A 20,895-nucleotide genomic window follows, 5' to 3' on the forward strand; every position below is an offset into this window, starting at 1 on the left:
TCTTAATAGCATCTGGTGACTTGAAAATGGTAGACACTAGATGGAGTCAAACCATGGTGGGAAGCAATGCTATTAGTTTTCTCGCCTCTTGTGTCTGTGAATAATATCCAGCTTCACTTTGAGAGTAAGAGACTTCCTGGTCTTCTTAGCAACGCTAGGCAACATTGCAGGGCGTTTTGGTGGCATGTAGAGCGAGGGAAGACGAGCTGCTGCTGACGCTGTTATTGTTTTGAACTAGGGGAGTGAGTGACGCGCGTTTTGTCCATGAGAGGCGCTGATGTATTCAAAAGCCTGTCGGCTTGCGTGATACGGCAGGGCTTTCAAACTTGGAAAAAATTACCTGGATAAAATTTTGTTAAAGCGAGTTTGGTGTTCATTAAGCGAGTAGATGGTAGTAAAATGAAACCTTCGTTGTAACGAAATTTCATTGTGTGAACCTTCGTTAAGCGGGGGTTGCCTGTAATGTACACTAACGTATGCATGTAAGTAACTTTATAATGTTGGTCTTAAATTTATGAAGGGAGTGAGAGTGGAGCGGGAAAGACGCTAGCCAGCAACCTGTGGAATGTAAACAAAGGGCACATCATTGTACCACACACAAAACTTATGTACCACATTTTCACAAGGCTTTCCATTTTATCCATTGCAGAGTCATGAGTTCGGGTGGTTCTTTTAGTTTACAAGGAAGATACAGTCTCACCAGCCTTCTTAATAGAGTCTGCTAACTTGAAAATAGTAGAGACAGTAGATGAAGTCAAGCCATGGTGGCAAGAATGCTATTAGTTTTCTCGCCTCTCTCGTGTCTGTGAATAATATCCAGCTCCACTTCAAGAGTAAGAGACTTCCTGGTCTTCTTAGCATCACTAGGAAACATTGCAGAGCTGGTTGCAGGGTGTTTTGGTAGCATGTTGAGCGAGTTGCTGCTAGACGCTGCTATTGTTTTGAACTAAAAGCGGGGAAGGGTAGGGAAGTGAGTGGTGCATGTTTTGTCCATGAGAGGCGCTGGTGTATTCAAAAGCATGTCAGCTTGCATGATACAGCGGGGCTTTTAAACTTGAAAAAAATTACCTGGATAAAATTTTGTTAAAGCGAGTTTGGTGTTTGTTATACAAGCAGATGGTAGTAAAAGGAAACGTTTGTTGTAGCAAAATTTTGTTGTGTGAAGATTCGTTAAATGGGGGTTGCCTGTACAAAAATCCTGTGCAGAACTGTGAGATTGACAGTTTCAATAATGTGATGTTTGGCTATTATTCATGTGACAGTGTGCATGAGATAGGATGCGGTGCATACAGGAGAGAGAGCACTGCAGATCCACCAGTGCAGTCACCAATTCTGGTATACTAATGGAAAGAAATGTTTATACTTTACTCTGAGTGTGTTGCATTTAAATATCATACATCATATTCTTTAATGTGATATAAAGTATAGAATTCAAGACCACATCCAATAAAAAGATTCACTTTCTGAGAAAGGCAAGATGAAAACTGGGATCTTTCTGTTGAATATCCTTCTTGTTTACATATTTACCATTGAGTAATATGATCAGTTGATGAAACACACAAAATGTACCCATATATTAAGTAACGTTCTATATTCAAAGGCCTTGGCAAAAAATAAATCTTTGGGCCCTCATCCCTCATATGCATGCAAAATTTTTGTATGAACAAAACAAAAAATTAAATAAATGGTGCTTTTTTATTAAATAAATTAAAGAAAATGAGGTTGTCGATGGGACAAGATTCAGAAGAGTAAATTTTCTTATTACAAGTTTGTTTTCCTTTTACACAATATTCAAATAATGACTGAAAGTTTTCTGAAGCAGCAGTGCATTGATCTTATTATCTCAGCCATGAGCTGCCACTGCAACTGGCTACATCACTTGAAGACATACCACACCCAGGCACTATGGTTAGCCATATCTCAATCCACATTTCATCATTTGCACCACATAACACTCATCCACATCACAAATACCACATAGCAACATCAGAGACAAAACACTTTTAATAGAATCTGTTGTAAAAGCTTTGATTTCTAAACTATCCTCCTTTAACTTTTATTCTTCTCTCTCTCTTATCCCATTTTTTTGGCTAACTTTCTCAGCCCTTTTTTGGAACTGGCATCTAAGTAGGCCTTTTTTTAATTGTTTTTATTGCCCTTGATCAGTTTTTCTCTACTACATTAAAAAGTAATAAAATAAAATAAAAAAAATAAAAAATAAAAAAACTTATCTACCATAATTTATGACTTCTCTATTTAACAGTCTTTTGGGAAAAAGCAATAAATGTCTATTTTTCTCTTTCAATTTTGTTATCCATGCCAAGTGACTCAAAAACACACACAACATCCACACAAGAGCCCATACCAAACTCAGTCACTCAATAATCTATATGACTCCCAGCTACACCACATTATTTGCATCATACGAGCCAGATGGTAACTCATGACATACTACCTAGCACTCTTTCAGTGTGCATTTTGATCTCACATTCAGCAGGATGCAGCAGTGTGCTACAGGTGGCTCAAGAACAATGCTCAGCTAAGACTTTTGCTTGCACCTCCATTATTTTATAATTTGAATGTTCATAAATCAGGAAGAGTCTGCATAATGATGATAAAATATATATATGTCCACATATTTACAATCAAAATAACATGAATTAATGCAAGAAACAAAGTACATAATATAAAACCACATACTTGAAAATAAATATTAAACAGAAAATATAGCTGAAGACTTACCTTCAGAAAAACTCCTACATTCCTCAACTTTTTTTTACTGGTGGCTGTCAATATTGTGGCAGCTTGTTCCTGGCAGGCAAAACATGTCTATTAGAAGCCAATATTAATAAAGGTAGATAGGCAATTATGATATTTTCTTTATTCATTTACATACATACATACATACATACATACATACATATATATATATATATATATATATATATATATATATATATATATATATATATATATATATATATTTACAGTGGTACCTTGAGATACGAGCTACCTGAGTGATGTGTTTTTTTGAGATACGAGTTGTGCTTGGGGATGTTGTGGCTCAGCACATCGGTCCAACCTCAGCTGAGCTAGCATTTATGTGTTTTTCCCTTGGATCTCATGCACTGTGATTGTTCTTTCATCATTTTCACACTACTTAGCAACCATTCTTTTTTTTGGTTTTAAGAAAGTACAGTTTTAATTTACATTTAATGTTTACGTGTGAATGGTGTCTGCATCCCTTCCTCTCTCCTACTCCGCCATTCACCACCATTAGCCGAAAATGTCTCTCTCCAAGGTAAGAACACTAAATAAACTTTTGCTTTTATTCTAAATATTTTTATGCATTGATAAAGTATACATGTGTACATAACTGAAAAGGTAAAAACAAATTTCTCGCATCTCCATCTACCTCCTCCGACGCTTATCACTGAGGGCGAGGGGGGGGGGGGGAAGAATATAAATAAAACCTCTGCAAGTCTGCGGTGGCAGCATCACGGCCTCTATCCACCCCCACCTCTCTCTTGCCTATTTAAAACTTCATTCATTCTATGAATAATGTTTACAGGGTTGTCAACGAGCTCTTCTGTAATTAACAGAGCAGCCCATCTTTTATGGGTGGCTATATTTGTACACTCCAGATACTTGACAGACGTAAGTGAGGGTAGGGATGCAGTACAGTAACTTCCCGTGGATTGCACCATCCGAGATAAATATACTTTATAAACGTAGTTTATCTATTTACATTCTCTTATGTCATGTTTCATTATGTTTCTATACAATAATTATTATTCATAAATACCTTTTTTTCACCTAAAAACATGTAAAGAAAAATAGCAGTGCTCTTTTGGGAAGGCTGGAATGGGAAAATTTGTTTTGAGATAAGAGCTCTGTCACAGAACGAATTAAACTCATATTTCAAGGTACCACTATACATACATACATACATACATACATACATACATACATACATACATATATATATATATATATATATATATATATATATATATATATATATATATATATATATATATATATATATATATATATATATATATATATATATATATATATATATATATATATATATATATATATATATATATATATATATATATGCATGCACACACACACACATTTCATTGTTTTAATGTCCCCCCCTGTACATTTTCAGTGTAAATTTTTTGTTGCACTGCCAAATTAATAAACCGTATATTATTATTATTACTATTATTATTACACACACACACACACACACACACACACACACACACACACACACACACACACACATTGCTGAAATGTTGCATCTCTTATTCTATCCAACTCTCTAATGCAAGAGTTAACCAGTACTTTTAATCATTCATACCTTTCTCTGGTACACTCTGGAACTCCTTGCCTGCTCGTGTATTTGCATCTTCCTACGACTTGACTTCTTTTAAGAGGGATTTTTTTTTTTTTTTTTTTTTTTTTTTTTTTTTTTTGCAGCCTATAGCACCTGTAGGTCTACTTGAAGAGTACATGGCTAACGCTGTTCAGCTTCCATCTATTAGAGGCGCAGGTAATTCTACTTATTGTGGTACCCATATAAGGGCCTATATCACCACCCAAGCACATCTTTGGTGTAAGGCAAATACACCTTCACCTAGAACCTGGGTATGACGGTGATATATAGGTAACTTGTAACACTCGACAAATGACAAAGTTTCAAAGCAGTTCATGGTGGGATTCAAACCTATGCATGGGCATCTGCCCAATCCCACGCTCATCACCTTATCTACTACACCATCGTCTCCCTGGTGTCAAGATACTTATCCGAGACTTTTGGTTACCTCTTATTATATCTTTAAGGGAACAGATAATCAAGTGAGCTTTTTTTTCTTCTCTCTTTTTTTTTCTTCTTCTTTTTGGCCAGCTTCCCCTCTTGCAAAATAAATAAATAAATAAAAATTAAAAAATAAAAAAAAATAAAAAAAATTTAAATCAAGGCAATGATTTGGCCTATAGTTTCTTGTGATAAATACTTGCTAGAGCCCCTAACCACAACACTGGATTAGATGAAGGGGCACTGGTGGTTAAAATCAGAGCATACTCGGTGTATTACTTTCCTCACCAGGCCCTCAAGACCAACTGATGAACATTGGTAACAGTGAGTTTACAAGCCCAAATCACTATGCCATTACGTTAGGCTGATCAATGATGTGGTCATAATTACAACAATCTTATGGTTCCTTCTTTTTTCGCCATAATGTAGAAATAACTCAGCCCAGTTGGTCCAATATTATGTCGAGCACTGCATTTCTACATACACACACACTACCTTCTCTTCACATTCAAACACTTTCTATATTACACTTATATTTACTTTATAAACTATTAATAATTCTCACATTAATGATTTTGACAGTACATTAATAATTTTGAAGTTCTCCTTATAAGTCTGCCTGCTTACCTCATTTACCACAACAGTGTCTCCAATGAAGAGAGCATATTTCTTGCTACTGCCACTGGCATCTGGGTTGATCAGATCTGAGAACCCCAGATTGACATTGAACACCTGACCTTTTTTGGCCACCGTAGTGTTCTTTGGGCCAATGAGAAGGGCAGATTCACGAAACTCAATGCCAGTGCCAAATCTGGGAGTGAGGAGTAACCAAGAGAAAACCCATTAAGTCAAGAAATAAAGTCCATGATGTTCAGTTCTCCTACTTGCTTCTAAAATTGAATAACACATCTCTTCCCTGGAATTCTTTTTTAAGAGAAAAGCCATTGCAGATAGATAAGTAATTTTTACCTTCTACCAAGTATTCTATCATAATATTCATCCCTTACCATAATTTCCCAGAAGCTAGATTACTGTAAAACTTATACTTCCAATTTCATTGGTAGATTTTTCTTTCTCTTCATTCTATTTTTGCCACTATTTCAATGTGATCAGGTTTTATGGTAGTGGCAAGGATGTAACAGAAAAAAGTTTAAAATCTTAATCAGCTGTTGACTGTTGATACTCCAGCACTGTTCAATCAGAAACTTCATTAAATCCAGCATTTTTTCAGTCGGCTATTTGCTCTATAGCATTTTGAGCATGCTAAGGTCTTGTGATAAGAGCATTGTGTGTGGTCCTAAAAATGTAGTAAGGTACCACTATTGTGCAAATTTTCCTTCCCATGTTAAAATTGTTCCAGAGAGACACGTTTAGGCATGTATGATATAGTGAGAAGAGAAAATCAATACACTTACGTATTTATCAGCATCTACATGGAGTTACTGCAGCAAATTACAATTACTTTGTTGTCTATGGAATACTAAGGAGAAAAACGGAGAAAAATACTAGTAAGTGATAACAAGAACAAAACATATTTTATGTTTAAGTGTAAAACTCGTACCAAAAGTGGATTTCATACATCATCATCATCAGTAAGCAATTAAGTACTATTGCTCCATCTATGAAATATGTTAGGATACAAATAGAATGGGTAAACCCTAGAATAATCATGACAGTGAAAGCAATTTCACACCCCACTACATATCCACTCACAGTCCATACAATGTATTTACCTAGTTGTATTGTACAGGATTCAAGTAAGGCTCATAGTGTTCTGTCTCCATTTATCAAATTTTTCCTTAAAGTTATGCACATTATGTGCTGTAACAACTTCATTATTCAATGCATTCCACTTCTCCACCAGTCTATGTGGAAAAATTGTATTTTCCAATATCCTTAACACACTGCCTCATCCTGATCTTCTTTACATGTCCTCTTGTCCATTTTCTTCTGTCACCAGCACCAGGTTTTCCTTGTCTATCTTTTCAATGCCATAGACTATCTTGTATATTATTAGGTCTCCTCGTTCTCTTCTATATTGTAAGGTTGGTAGTCCCATTTCATTCAGCCATTCTTCATGTTATGTCTATTAGTTCTGGCACCATCTTTGTAGCAATCTTCTGTATCCATTCTGGTCTTCTTATATCTTTTTTTTGAGCCCGGAGACCACACCACAGCTGCATATTCTAGCTTTGGACATATCATGCTTGTGATATTTTTTTTCCATCATATTTTTGTCCATGAATTGAAAAGCCACTCTTATATTAGTCAACATTTTAAATGATAATCCAAATATCTTGCTTATGTGTTTTTCGAGGTTCAGATTTTCCTGTATAATCACACCCAGATCTTTTTCCTCTTTAGTCTTCATTATTTGTGCCTTTCCCATCAGCTAGTTCCATACCAGTCTTCTTTTGCTTTTTCCTAGTCCCATTAAGTGACATTTCTTGTCATTGAACTCCAATTTCCACTTCTTACTCCACTCAGATTTTGTTTATATCTTCCTGTATCAACAAACAGTCTTCCCAGGTTTTGATAACTCTTAGTAGCTTTGCATCATCAGCAAATAAATTAATATAACTGTTTACCCCATTGTAAGCATCACTTACATAAATCTGAAACATAATGGAGGCTATCACTGACCCTTGTTACTTTGCCCCAAGATGAGTATGTATCTCTGATCACAGTTCTCATCTCTTTGTCCTTTAAGTAATCCCTTGTCCATTCTAACAAAGTTCCTCACAGTCCTCCTATGTTCTCTAGTTTCCATAGTAGTCTTCCATGAGGGACTTTATCAAAAACCTTTTTAATGTCCAGGTATAGTGTCCACCCATCCATCTCTGCTTTCCAGTACTTCTATTAATCTTGAATAGAAGATTAATAAATTTGACAAACATGACTGTACTGTAATGAACCCAAATTTTCTGTTCGATATGACTAGTTCTTCTTCCACATGTTTAACCCATTTTCTTTGATAATTATCTAACACAACTTCCGCACAACACTTATAAGTGACATTGGTCTGTACTTTAATAGTTCAGATGCCTTTCCTCTTTTAAATATAGGTACAGGCAACCCCCGCTTAACGAACGGGTTACGTTCCTAAAAAAAAACATTCGTTGCATGAATTTTCGTTAAGCGAACCAATTATAACAAGTTTAATCCCTGACTTGAACTTCCATTGAGAGTAAACAAAGCGAGAGTGCATCATAGTACAGTAAAAGGTTTAATGAAAGTAAAAATTATGAAGTTAAACATTCAAGCAGTTTAATTTAAGACTAAGTCATTATAATGTACACTAATGTATGTATGTAAGTAACTTTATAGTGTTGATGATCTTAAATTAATGAAGGGAGGGAGAGTGGAGCGGGAAAGACACTAGCTGGCAACCTGTGGAATGTAAACAAAGGGAGCATCATTGTACCACATACAAAACTTATGTACCACATTTCCAAAAGTTTCCATTTTATCCATTGCAGAGTTACGAGTTTGGGTGGTTCTTTTAGCTTGCAAGGAATATACAGTCTCACCAGCCTTCTTAATAGAGTCTGCTGACTTGAAAATAGTAGAGACAGTAGATGGAGTCAAGCCATGGTGGCAAGCAATGCTATTAGTTTCTTACCTCTCTCGTGTTTGTGCATAATATCCAGCTTTACTTCAAGAGTAAGAGACTTCCTGGTCTTCTTAGCAACGCTAGGCGACATTGCAGGGCAATTTGGTGGCATGGTGAGCGAGGGAAGATGAGCTTTGGACGCTGTTATTGTTTTGAACTTGGGGGAGTGAGTGGTGTGTGTTTTGTCCACGAGAGGCGCTGGTGTATTAAAAAGCCTGTCAGCTTGCGTGATACGGGGGCTTTCATACTTGGAAAACATTACCTAGATAAAATTTTGTTAAAGCGAGTTTGGCGTTTGTTATAAGAGGAGATGGTAGTAAAATTAAACGTTTGTTGTAGCGAAATTTCATTCTGTGAACATTCGTTAAGCAGGGGTTGCCTGTATTACATTGGCTCTCTTCCATTCTATTGGAACTTTCTCTTCATTTTAGTAAACTTGTAATTATTTCCCAAATTGGATCCAACAGTTGCTCTTTACATTCTTTTAGCACCCAGCCTGATACACCATCCAGCCCCATTGGTTTTCTGACAACGAAATTATCTAATAATCTTCCAATATGCTCTTTGTGCACTGTAATTTCCTGTAATTCTTGGCAATACAATGTCTTATTTGGTTCTGTAAAATCCTCCTTTACAGTGAACACAGTTTTGAAGCTCTCATTCATTATTTCACTCATTTTCTTTGCTGTTTGGTATGTTTTCCCTCCTTCAATTATTTTTTCTATTGTTTCCTTGTTCTTCATTTCGTCATTTACAAATTTGTAGAAAAGCTTGGGTTCGTCATTACTATTATGCACCACATCTTTCTCAAAGTTTCTTTCTTCCTCTCTCCTTACTCTAATATATTCATTTCTTACATCCTTATACTGCTGTCTGTTATTGTCATTTCTCTGCTTTGAGTTTCTTCCAGGCTTTATCTTTTGACCGTAAAAAAAATTCATATTTTCCTTGTATAGTCCTTTCATACAGTGTTTCTCCATTAAATATCAGCAAAATAATTTCCTTAATTTTTCGAAATCTGCTCTTGCATAATCTAATCTCTTTTTTGTAGTCATCTCTGTATCTTATCCCATCCTCCTCCAGTATTTCTAGCTCTAACGTCACATGATTACTTCTTCCTATAGGACAAAGGCATTGTATGCTGGGAGGGGGCTCAGGCTTCTTAGTGAATACTAGGCCAAGCATTGATGGTTCTTCTTCCCACCCTGTACCTTGTTGACTCCTCCACCCACTGATCCATTGTATTTAGCATAGTCAACTGCAATACCTCTTTGCTCCATTGTCCAGCAATATCCATTACTTCCATCTCTCTCCAGTTTATGTCTCCAATTAAAAGTATTATTCTATCTCATCTTATCATATTATCAAAGCATTTAATCACCTCTCTTTTCATATCTTTATGTTCCTCAGTTCCCCGTGTTTTTGTCTTAGGTGGCACATATGTGACTATGATTTTTCCTTTTTTCAATTTGTTTTGATTGTTACTCCCATTACTTCCACCTTGCCCTCACCATATTACACATTCTCCACACATATATTATCATGAACCATTATTAGCACTCCTCCTCCCCCTTTCCCCCTCCTGTCTCTTCTCCAACTATTATATCCATCCTATTTGAAGTTAACATAGATCTCCGCTCTTAGTCTTGTTGCAACGATGCACATTACATCCAGCTTTTTTCTCTTTCAAATAATCCCTAAACATGCTAAATAACAACTCATCTACATTAGTATAATTCTTAATTTTTTGCCTCCTCCATGACCTTCTCCTTCCATAGATACCACTTCTTTAGTCTCATGTCTCAAGTCCTGTATCTCCTCTAATCCCTGATTGATTACACTGACCTTCTCACATTCGCCTAATCTCAATCTCAGCTCTGTGTTTTCTGTTATCAGTCCCACTTGTCCATTAAACTCGACATCACTTACTTGATGTACCTTATCTCTCTTTCCACATTTATCAAACTCTTCATATTGCCTCTTTCATCTCAAAATCCAGAGAAGTCCTTATCCATATTATCCTCAGTTTTTTCTTCACAGTCCAACAGGTGTTTCAATAAATCACTGATTATCACCACCTGGAGTGTTTTGATGTCATATATTTGGCCGCACCACCCATTTCAGTTTCTCTCTACATTTTTCCGTCTATACAGTATCCAGATCTTATTTAATATGGAGAAAGGAGAACCCTATAGTTCCCTACCCCACCCTTCATATACATCTAGGTCAGGCTCCAATGCCTGCTAAAGTGCCTTCCCTAGGAGCTCCTCGGCAACATGTGTGTATTTACCTAGTTGTAGTTTTTACAGGGCCTGGGCTTTATGCTCGTGTGGCCCCGTCTCCATATCTACACTTATCCAATTTTTCTTTAAAACTATGCACACTCGTTGCTGATACCACTTCCTCACTATAACTGTTCCAAGTCTCAACACATCTTTCCGGGAAACTATATTCTTTAACACCTCTCAGACATCTTCCCTTCCTCAGTTTCTTACTATGCTCCTTTTCCTTTTTACTTTTTACTTCTACTCCATCTCCCATCTTATAGTGTGTGTGTGTGTGTGTGTGTGTGTGTGTGTGTGTGTGTGTATTTACCTAATTGTATTTACCTAATTGTAACATACGGAAAAGAGCTATGCTCGTGTTGTCCCGCTCCATATCTATTAATGTCCAGCTTTTTCTTAAAATCATGAATATTCCTTGCTGACCACTTCCACGTCTAAACTATTCCATGCTTCCACCCTTCTATGAGGGAAGCTATATTTTTCACATCTCTCCTATAAGTGGCCATTTTAGTTTTTTCCCATGCCCTCTCGACATTCTTTCATTCCACATACACAGATCTTCCCTATCCATTTTTTCCATGCCAATCATCACTCTGTATATTGCTATCAGGTCTCCCTTTCTTCTGTTTTCCAGGGTCGGAAGTTGCATTCTTTTCAGTCTGTCTTCATAAGTCAAATCTCTTAAGTCAGGCACCATTTTGTTGCAGCCCTCTGTACTTTCTCTAGTTTCCTTATGTGTTTCTTTAAGTTCGAGCCCACTGTATTGTTGCATATTCAAGCCTCGGTCTTATCATTGCAGTAATTATTTTCTTCATCATTTCTTCATCTAAATATACGAACGCCACTCTTATGTTCCTCAATAAGTTCAATACTTCTCCAATTATTTTGTTTATATGTCTCTCTGGCGATAGGTCATTGGTAATTGTCACCCCAAGGTCTTTTTCTTCATGACTGGTTTTATGTCTTCATTTCCTATCTTGTACATACTCCTGATTCTTCTTTCACTCTTGCCAAACTCTATTTTCTTGCATTTTGTCGTGTTGAACTCCATTTGCCATGTACAGCTCCATTTCCATATTCTGTCCAAGTCTTCCTGGAGTAGTTCGCAATCTTTGTCACATCTCACTTTTCTTAACAATTTTGCATCGCCTGCAAATAGGCTCACATAACTGGACACCCCATCCACCATGTCATTTATGTAGACCGCGAACATTACTGGTGCCAACACTGATCCCTGTGGAACTCCACTCTCCACCAAGCCCCATTCTGATGGTCTGTCCTTAATTATTGTTCTCATTTCTCTTCCTACCAAAAAGTCTTCCATCCATTTTAGTAAACTGCCATGCACTCCTCCTACCATTTCAAGTTTCCAGATCAGTCTCTGTGTGGTACCTTATCAAAGGCCTTTTTTAAATCCAGATATATTCCATCAGCCCAACCATCTCTTTCCTGTATTACATCTATCACCCTCGAATAGTAACATATCAGGTTTGTCGTGCATGAACGCCTTTTCTAAAACCAAATTGACACTCACAAAGTATGTCATTTTTCTCCAAGAAGTCTGTCCATCTATTCTTCACCACCCTCTCACACATCTTAGCTACCACACTTGTAAGTGACACTGGTCTATAGTTCAATGGGTCTCTTGTTACCTGATTTATAGATTGGGACAATGTTAGCTCTTTTCCAGTCTTGGGGCACTACACCTTCCCTTAATGAGGCATCAATTACTTCACAAACTTTTTCTGCCAGTTGCTCCTGCATTCTCTTAAAATCCATCCTGATACCCCATCAGGTCCCACAGCTTTTCTCACTTCTAAACTCCCCATCATATTCTTGATCTCCTCCACAGTTACTTGAAACTCCTTCATAATCCCTTTCTGTTCCATTACCAGTGGTTTGTCAAAAGCAGTCTCCTTTGTGAATACCTTCCAAAGCATCCATTCATAGCCTCTGCCATTTCCTGGGATCTTCACTGCATACTCCATTTACTTCTAAACTTTCAATACTTTCTATTTTTGATGTTGTTGTTCACATGTCTGTAAAAAGCCTTGGTTGGTCTTTACATTTATCAATTATATCCTTTTCTTGTTTCTTTCTTTCTTCTCTTCTAATCAACACATATTCATTTCTTGCTCTTTTGTAACTTTCCCACTGCTTAATCCGTCTTTTCCTTCTCCACCTCTTCCATGCATCCTCTTTTCTTGTTCTAGCCTTTTCACATCTATCGTTAAACCAGTCCTGCTTTCCAACTTTATGTTGTCTTATTGGTACAAATTTTTTCTCACCTTCTTTGTATATTTTTATAAATTCCTTCCACTTTTCATTTGCTCCCTTAGCACTCTTGAATTTCATCCAATTTGTCTCTTGAAAGAATTTCTTTAGGTTTCCAAAATCTGTCTTGGCATAATTCCATCTTCCCACTTTATATTCTTCATTTCTTCTAGATTTCTCTTCATCTATCACCTTGAACTCCAAAACTGCATGATCACTCTTTGCTAAAGGGCACTCCACCCTCATCTCCTCAATGACCATTGGCTCTGTACTAAAGACCAAGTCCAGTCTTGACGTCTTTGACCCACTGAGTTAACACATTTTCCATTGCCAGTGTCAATAGTGTATTTCCCATGTTGTCTCTGATCCTTCCATTGACCAGTCCTCCCAACACACCTCTTTACAATTAAAATCTCCCATCATTATAGTTCGTTCACAGCCACCCAACATTTCTTCCAGACATGTTCCTGTATCACTTATCATTTCTTCATATTCCTGTACTGACCATGCATTTGTCTTAGGTGGTACGTACACCACTATGTAGTGCCTCTTTTTCCTTCATTAGTTTCTGCTCTGATCTTTAGCACTTCTGCCTTTCCTTTTTCACTTGATCCACCTTTATATTTTTTAACCACTTGATCCACAATATCTTTCTTGTCCTCAAGTAATCGTTGAGTTCTTCCATATCACTCCATTTATGTTGGATTACATTACATCCATTGTGTGTGTGTGTGTGTGTGTGTGTGTGTGTGTGTGTGTGTGTGTGTGTGTGTGTGTGTATTTACCTAATTGTATTTACCTAATTGTAACATACGGAAAAGAGCTATGCTCGTGTTGTCCCGCTCCATATCTATTAATGTCCAGCTTTTTCTTAAAATCATGAATATTCCTTGCTGACCACTTCCACGCCTAAACTATTCCATGCTTCCACCCTTCTATGAGGGAAGCTATATTTTTCACATCTCTCCTATAAGTGGCCATTTTAGTTTTTTCCCATGCCCTCTCGACATTCTTCCATTCCACATACACAGATCTTCCCTATCCATTTTTTCCATGCCAATCATCACTCTGTATATTGCTATCAGGTCTCCCTTTCTTCTGTTTTCCAGGGTTGGAAGTTGCATTCTTTTCAGTCTGTCTTCATAAGTCAAATCTCTTAAGTCAGGCACCATTTTGTTGCAGCCCTCTGTACTTTCTCTAGTTTCCTTATGTGTTTCTTTAAGTTCGAGCCCACTGTATTGTTGCATATTCAAGCCTCGGTCTTATCATTGCAGTAATTATTTTCTTCATCATTTCTTCATCTAAATATACGAACGCCACTCTTATGTTCCTCAATAAGTTCAATACTTCTCCAATTATTTTGTTTATATGTCTCTCTGGCGATAGGTCATTGGTAATTGTCACCCCAAGGTCTTTTTCTTCATGACTGGTTTTATGTCTTCATTTCCTATCTTGTACATACTCCTGATTCTTCTTTCACTCTTGCCAAACTCTATTTTCTTGCATTTTGTCGTGTTGAACTCCATTTGCCATGTACAGCTCCATTTCCATATTCTGTCCAAGTCTTCCTGGAGTAGTTCGCAATCTTTGTCACATCTCACTTTTCTTAACAATTTTGCATCGCCTGCAAATAGGCTCACATAACTGGACACCCCATCCACCATGTCATTTATGTAGACTGCGAACATTACTGGTGCCAACACTGATCCCTGTGGAACTCCACTCTCCACCAATCCCCATTCTGATGGTCTGTCCTTAATTATTGTTCTCATTTCTCTTCCTACCAAAAGTCTTCCATCCATTTTAGTAAACTGCCATGCACTCCTCCTACCATTTCAAGTTTCCAGATCAGTCTCTGTGTGGTACCTTATCAAAGGCCTTTTTAAATCCAGATATATTCCATCAGCCCAACCATCTCTTTCCTGTATTACATCTATCACCCTCGAATAGTAACATATCAGGTTTGTCGTGCATGAACGCCTTTTCTAAAACCAAATTGACACTCACAAAGTATGTCATTTTTCTCCAAGAAGTCTGTCCATCTATTCTTCACCACCCTCTCACACATCTTAGCTACCACACTTGTAAGTGACACTGGTCTATAGTTCAATGGGTCTCTTGTTACCTGATTTATAGATTGGGACAATGTTAGCTCTTTTCCAGTCTTGGGGCACTACACCTTCCCTTAATGAGGCATCAATTACTTCACAAACTTTTTCTGCCAATTGCTCCCTGCATTCTCTTAAAATCCATCCTGATACCCCATCAGGTCCCACAGCTTTTCTCACTTCTAAACTCCCCATCATGTTCTTGATCTCCTCCACAGTTACTTGAAACTCCTTCATAATCCCTTTCTGTTCCATTACCAGTGGTTTGTCAAAAGCAGTCTCCTTTGTGAATACCTTCCAAAGCATCCATTCATAGCCTCTGCCATTTCCTGGGATCTTCACTGCATACCCATTTACTTCTAAACTTTCAATACTTTCTATTTTTGATGTTGTTGTTCACATGTCTGTAAAAAGCCTTGGTTGGTCTTTACATTTATCAATTATATCCTTTTCTTGTTTCTTTCTTTCTTCTCTTCTAATCAACACATATTCATTTCTTGCTCTTTTGTAACTTTCCCACTGCTTAATCCGTCTTTTCCTTCTCCACCTCTTCCATGCATCCTCTTTTCTTGTTCTAGCCTTTTCACATCTATCGTTAAACCAGTCCTGCTTTCCAACTTCTATGTTGTCTTATTGGTACAAATTTTTTCTCACCTTCTTTGTATATTTTTATAAATTCCTTCCACTTTTCATTTGCTCCTTAGCACTCTTGAATTTCATCCAATTTGTCTCTTTGTGTGTGTGTGTGTGTGTGTGTGTGTGTGTGTGTGTGTATTTACCTAATTGTATTTACCTAATTGTAACATACGGAAAAGAGCTATGCTCGTGTTGTCCCGCTCCATATCTATTAATGTCCAGCTTTTTCTTAAAATCATGAATATTCCTTGCTGACCACTTCCACGTCTAAACTATTCCATGCTTCCACCCTTCTATGAGGGAAGCTATATTTTTTCACATCTCTCCTATAAGTGGCCATTTTTAGTTTTTTCCCATGCCCTCTCGACATTCTTCCATTCCACATACACAGATCTTCCCTATCCATTTTTTCCATGCCAATCATCACTCTGTATATTGCTATCAGGTCTCCCTTTCTTCTGTTTTCCAGGGTTGGAAGTTGCATTCTTTTCAGTCTGTCTTCATAAGTCAAATCTCTTAAGTCAGGCACCATTTTGTTGCAGCCCTCTGTACTTTCTCTAGTTTCCTTATGTGTTTCTTAAGTTCGAGCCCACTGTATTGTTGCATATTCAAGCCTCGGTCTTATCATTGCAGTAATTATTTTCTTCATCATTTCTTCATCTAGATATACGAACGCCACTCTTATGTTCCTCAATAAGTTCAATACTTCTCCAATTATTTTGTTTATATGTCTCTGGCGATAGGTCATTGGTAATTGTCACCCCAAGGTCTTTTTCTTCATGACTGGTTTTATGTCTTCATTTCCTATCTTGTACATACTCCTGATTCTTCTTTCACTCTTGCCAAACTCTATTTTCTTGCATTTTGTCGTGTTGAACTCCATTTGCCATGTACAGCTCCATTTCCATATTCTGTCCAAGTCTTCCTGGAGTAGTTCGCAATCTTTGTCACATCTCACTTTTCTTAACAATTTTGCATCGCCTGCAAATAGGCTCACATAACTGGACACCCCATCCACCATGTCATTTATGTAGACTGCGAACATTACTGGTGCCAACACTGATCCCTGTGGAACTCCACTCTCCACCAATCCCCATTCTGATGGTCTGTCCTTAATTATTGTTCTCATTTCTCTTCCTACCAAAAAGTCTTCCATCCATTTTAGTAAACTGCCATGCACTCCTCCTACCATTTCAAGTTTCCAGATCAGTCTCTGGTGTGGTACCTTATCAAAGGCCTTTTTTAAATCCAGATATATTCCATCAGCCCAACCATCTCTTTCCTGTATTACATCTATCACCCTCGAATAGTAACATATCAGGTTTGTCGTGCATGAACGCCTTTTCCTAAAACCAAATTGACACTCACAAAGTATGTCATTTTTCTCCAAGAAGTCTGTCCATCTATTCTTCACCACCCTCTCACACATCTTAGCTACCACACTTGTAAGTGACACTGGTCTATAGTTCAATGGGTCTCTTGTTACCTGATTTATAGATTGGGACAATGTTAGCTCTTTTCCAGTCTTGGGGCACTACACCTTCCCTTAATGAGGCATCAATTACTTCACAAACTTTTTCTGCCAATTGCTCCCTGCATTCTCTTAAAATCCATCCTGATACCCCATCAGGTCCCACAGCTTTTCTCACTTCTAAACTCCCCATCATGTTCTTGATCTCCTCCACAGTTACTTGAAACTCCTTCATAATCCCTTTCTGTTCCATTACCAGTGGTTTGTCAAAAGCAGTCTCCTTTGTGAATACCTTCCGAAAGCATCCATTCATAGCCTCTGCCATTTCCTGGGATCTTCACTGCATACTCCATTTACTTCTAAACTTTCAATACTTTCTATTTTTGATGTTGTTGTTCACATGTCTGTAAAAAGCCTTGGTTGGTCTTTACATTTATCAATTATATCCTTTTCTTGTTTCTTTCTTTCTTCTCTTCTAATCAACACATATTCATTTCTTGCTCTTTTGTAACTTTCCCACTGCTTAATCCGTCTTTTCCTTCTCCACCTCTTCCATGCATCCTCTTTTCTTGTTCTAGCCTTTTCACATCTATCGTTAAACCAGTCCTGCTTTCCAACTTCTATGTTGTCTTATTGGTACAAATTTTTCTCACCTTCTTTGTATATTTTTATAAATTCCTTCCACTTTTCATTTGCTCCTTAGCACTCTTGAATTTCATCCAATTTGTCTCTTGAAAGAATTTCTTTAGGTTTCCAAAATCTGTCTTGGCATAATTCCATCTTCCCACTTTATATTCTTCATTTCTTCTAGATTTCTCTTCGTCTATCACCTTGAACTCCAAAACTGCATGATCACTCTTGCTAAAGGGCACTCCACCCTCATCTCCTCAATGACCATTGGCTCTGTACTAAAGACCAAGTCCAGTCTTGACGATGCTCCTCTCCTCCAAACCTAGTATCTTCTTTGACCCACTGAGTTAACACATTTTCCATTGCCAGTGTCAATAGTGTATTTCCCATGTTGTCTCTGATCCTTCCATTGACCAGTCCTCCCAACACACCTCTTTACAATTAAAATCTCCCATCATTATAGTTCGTTCACAGCCACCCAACATTTCTTCCAGACATGTTCCTGTATCACTTATCATTTCTTCATATTCCTGTACTGACCATGCATTTGTCTTAGGTGGTACGTACACCACTATGTAGTGCCTCTTTTTCCTTCATTAGTTTCTGCTCTGATCTTTAGCACTTCTGCCTTTCCCATACCTTTTTCACTTGATCCACCTTTATATCTTTTTAACCAGCAACATCACTCCTCCTCCCATCTTACCTACTCTATTTCTTTTCCAAACGTTATATTTCCTTCTCCAACCTTCATCAGGTCTTCTCCTCTCTCAGTTTTGTTTCAGTAAGACCCACAATATCTGGGTTCTTGTCCTCAAGTAATCGTTGAGTTCTAAAATCCCGATATCACTCCATTTATGTTGGAATACATTACATTTCGCTCATATGTAAGTTTCTTTAGTCCTTTCTTGCTGTACTTTTCTGGGTTATGAACCACTTCCTCAGTCTCATATCCAAGATTCTCCAGAAAACTCTTTCTTCTCTCTTCTGTCCTCTCTTCATTTTTTTCAAAGCCTCCTTTCTCAACTCATTTAACATTTCTCTTCCTTTTCACCGAGATCTCTTCTCAACCAAATCTTCCTTGTTGTTTCCTGCTGGGCTAGCCTCCATGACTTCTCCACCAATTCATCTACATCCTTTTGTGACTTAAGTTTGATTCTTATTGGCCTCATACCTTCTCTTGTGAACTTTCCAATTCTATGGAAGTCCTCTATTTCTTGTACTAGGTCTTTTCCTCCTCCTGCACCACATTAATGATATTATTTATCACCTTTTTATGTTTTTCTCTCTCCATTTTACTCGGTGTCTTATCCTCCTCCACACCAAATATCACCACACATCTCTTTTGTCTACAGTTTCCTCACCAATGTCTCATTTGACTTAATAACCTTCACCACTTTCTCAGCTATCTTCTCTTCTATGATCTGTTGATCTATAATTTCAGCAAGGCCCAAAGTTTTCTCCCTGACTCTTTGATTTCCTTTTCCAGACTTGCAACTTTGTAATTTACCTCCTTTCTTTCCACTTCCTGACTTTTTTCCATTCAGCCTGCTTCTCCATCACTTTTCCTAGAGATTCTCCACATTTTTCGCAATTCACTTTAATTAGCTTAACTTCCTCTTTCAGTGCTGCATTTTCTCTTTTACATTGTCATAACTCGTTTCCAGGCCCTCATACTTTTCAAACAGTTTTTCAATTTTACCTTCTAACTCCAGAATTTTCTTCACATAAGTGCTCTTCTCCATTATTCCTTGAAACCCTGTGAAGTCTGATTCCTCTTTCGAGTTCACGGCCGCCATGTGCTCATATCTTTTATCCATATATCCCTAAATTCAGTATCATCAGCCAGCTTCAATCTCATTCTCACTTTCCTCTCTTTCATCCCTTTCACTAAATCTTCTCAACATAATCAGTTCCTCCACTTCCTGGTTCAACCTGCTCCTCCTGGATGTTTTTGATAATATTTTTGCTAATTCTCTCTCTCACTCACCTAACTTGTCTGAATTTTTTTTCCTTCATCCAGAAAGATCCTTGTCCATATCATCATCACCAGTTTCTTCAGGCCAACATGTTTTGATAAACGCTGGTTTTCAAAAAATGGTGTTTGTTTTATCCCACATGCTTGGTACACCTAGCTCTCCTCTCCATTTTTCCATTCCATACACTATCCTCTTATTTATTTTGGAGACAAGAAAATCCCCTAACACCCTGTATTCAGGTCAGGCTCCAATGCCTGCTGAAGTGCTTCCCTATTGCTGTTTCGCATGTCTTGTCAGTACTGGTGCTCTTTTGAGTGTGTCTGTATGTGTGTATTTACCTAGTTAAGGTTTATAATAAACTTGTGGTGTCCTGCCTCTATATCTTTTATCAAATTCTCCTTAAAAGTTTGCACAGTCCCAGCCATTACAACCTCCTCATCAAGTTCATTCCAATTGTTCACAACTCTATGAGGGAAACTATATTTCTTGAGATCTCTTTTACAAAACCCTTTTTCAACTTTTAAACCATGTCCTCTTGTACTGCATGTGTCTAATAGTAAAATGTCTTCTTTACCCACATGCTCCATACCATTAACCATTCTATAAACAAGTATCAAATCTCCTCTTTTCCTTCTCTTTCCAATGTAGTAATGTCCAATTTCAATCTTTCTCCATGGATTAAAGTACAAATTTTAAACCATCTTTGTAATTGTTCTCTCCTTTCTAACTTCATAATATTTTTCTTTTTTACCTGGAGACTACATGACTATTCCAATTTTGGTCGATCACTATATGTGTGTTATCATGATGTGCAATGTTATGTCTATGTTTTGGTGTGTTATGTTGAGCATATAACTCTAATCCCATTTGTAACCCTTATTTCATGCTAGTTAAGACTTCCAAAAAGTGAAAATTATGGTACAAAATGCAGACATTTTATAATAATGATAAGAAAATAGTGAATTCATTGCAAAACTAGACCACAGTATTTCAACATGATACCTGTATGAAACTTATGGCACAATGACTACACTTATGACCCCATGACCGTTACAACCAAAGATCATGTGC

General features: G+C 37.4%; 1 protein-coding gene across 1 annotated transcript in view; it reads right to left on the bottom strand.

The window, feature by feature from the left end:
- The window catches only part of LOC123508984 (FACT complex subunit spt16-like), a gene marked incomplete in the record, with an annotated part of 182,272 nt that overhangs the window by 86,860 nt on the left and 74,517 nt on the right, over positions 1 to 20,895 (bottom strand). The window contains 2 exon segments of the mRNA XM_045263088.1: positions 2,743 to 2,811; positions 5,459 to 5,642. Coding sequence (XP_045119023.1) covers positions 2,743 to 2,811; positions 5,459 to 5,642 — 253 coding nt within the window.

This window comes from Portunus trituberculatus, chromosome 25, assembly GCF_017591435.1.
Source record: "Portunus trituberculatus isolate SZX2019 chromosome 25, ASM1759143v1, whole genome shotgun sequence".
NCBI lineage: Eukaryota > Metazoa > Arthropoda > Malacostraca > Decapoda > Portunidae > Portunus > Portunus trituberculatus.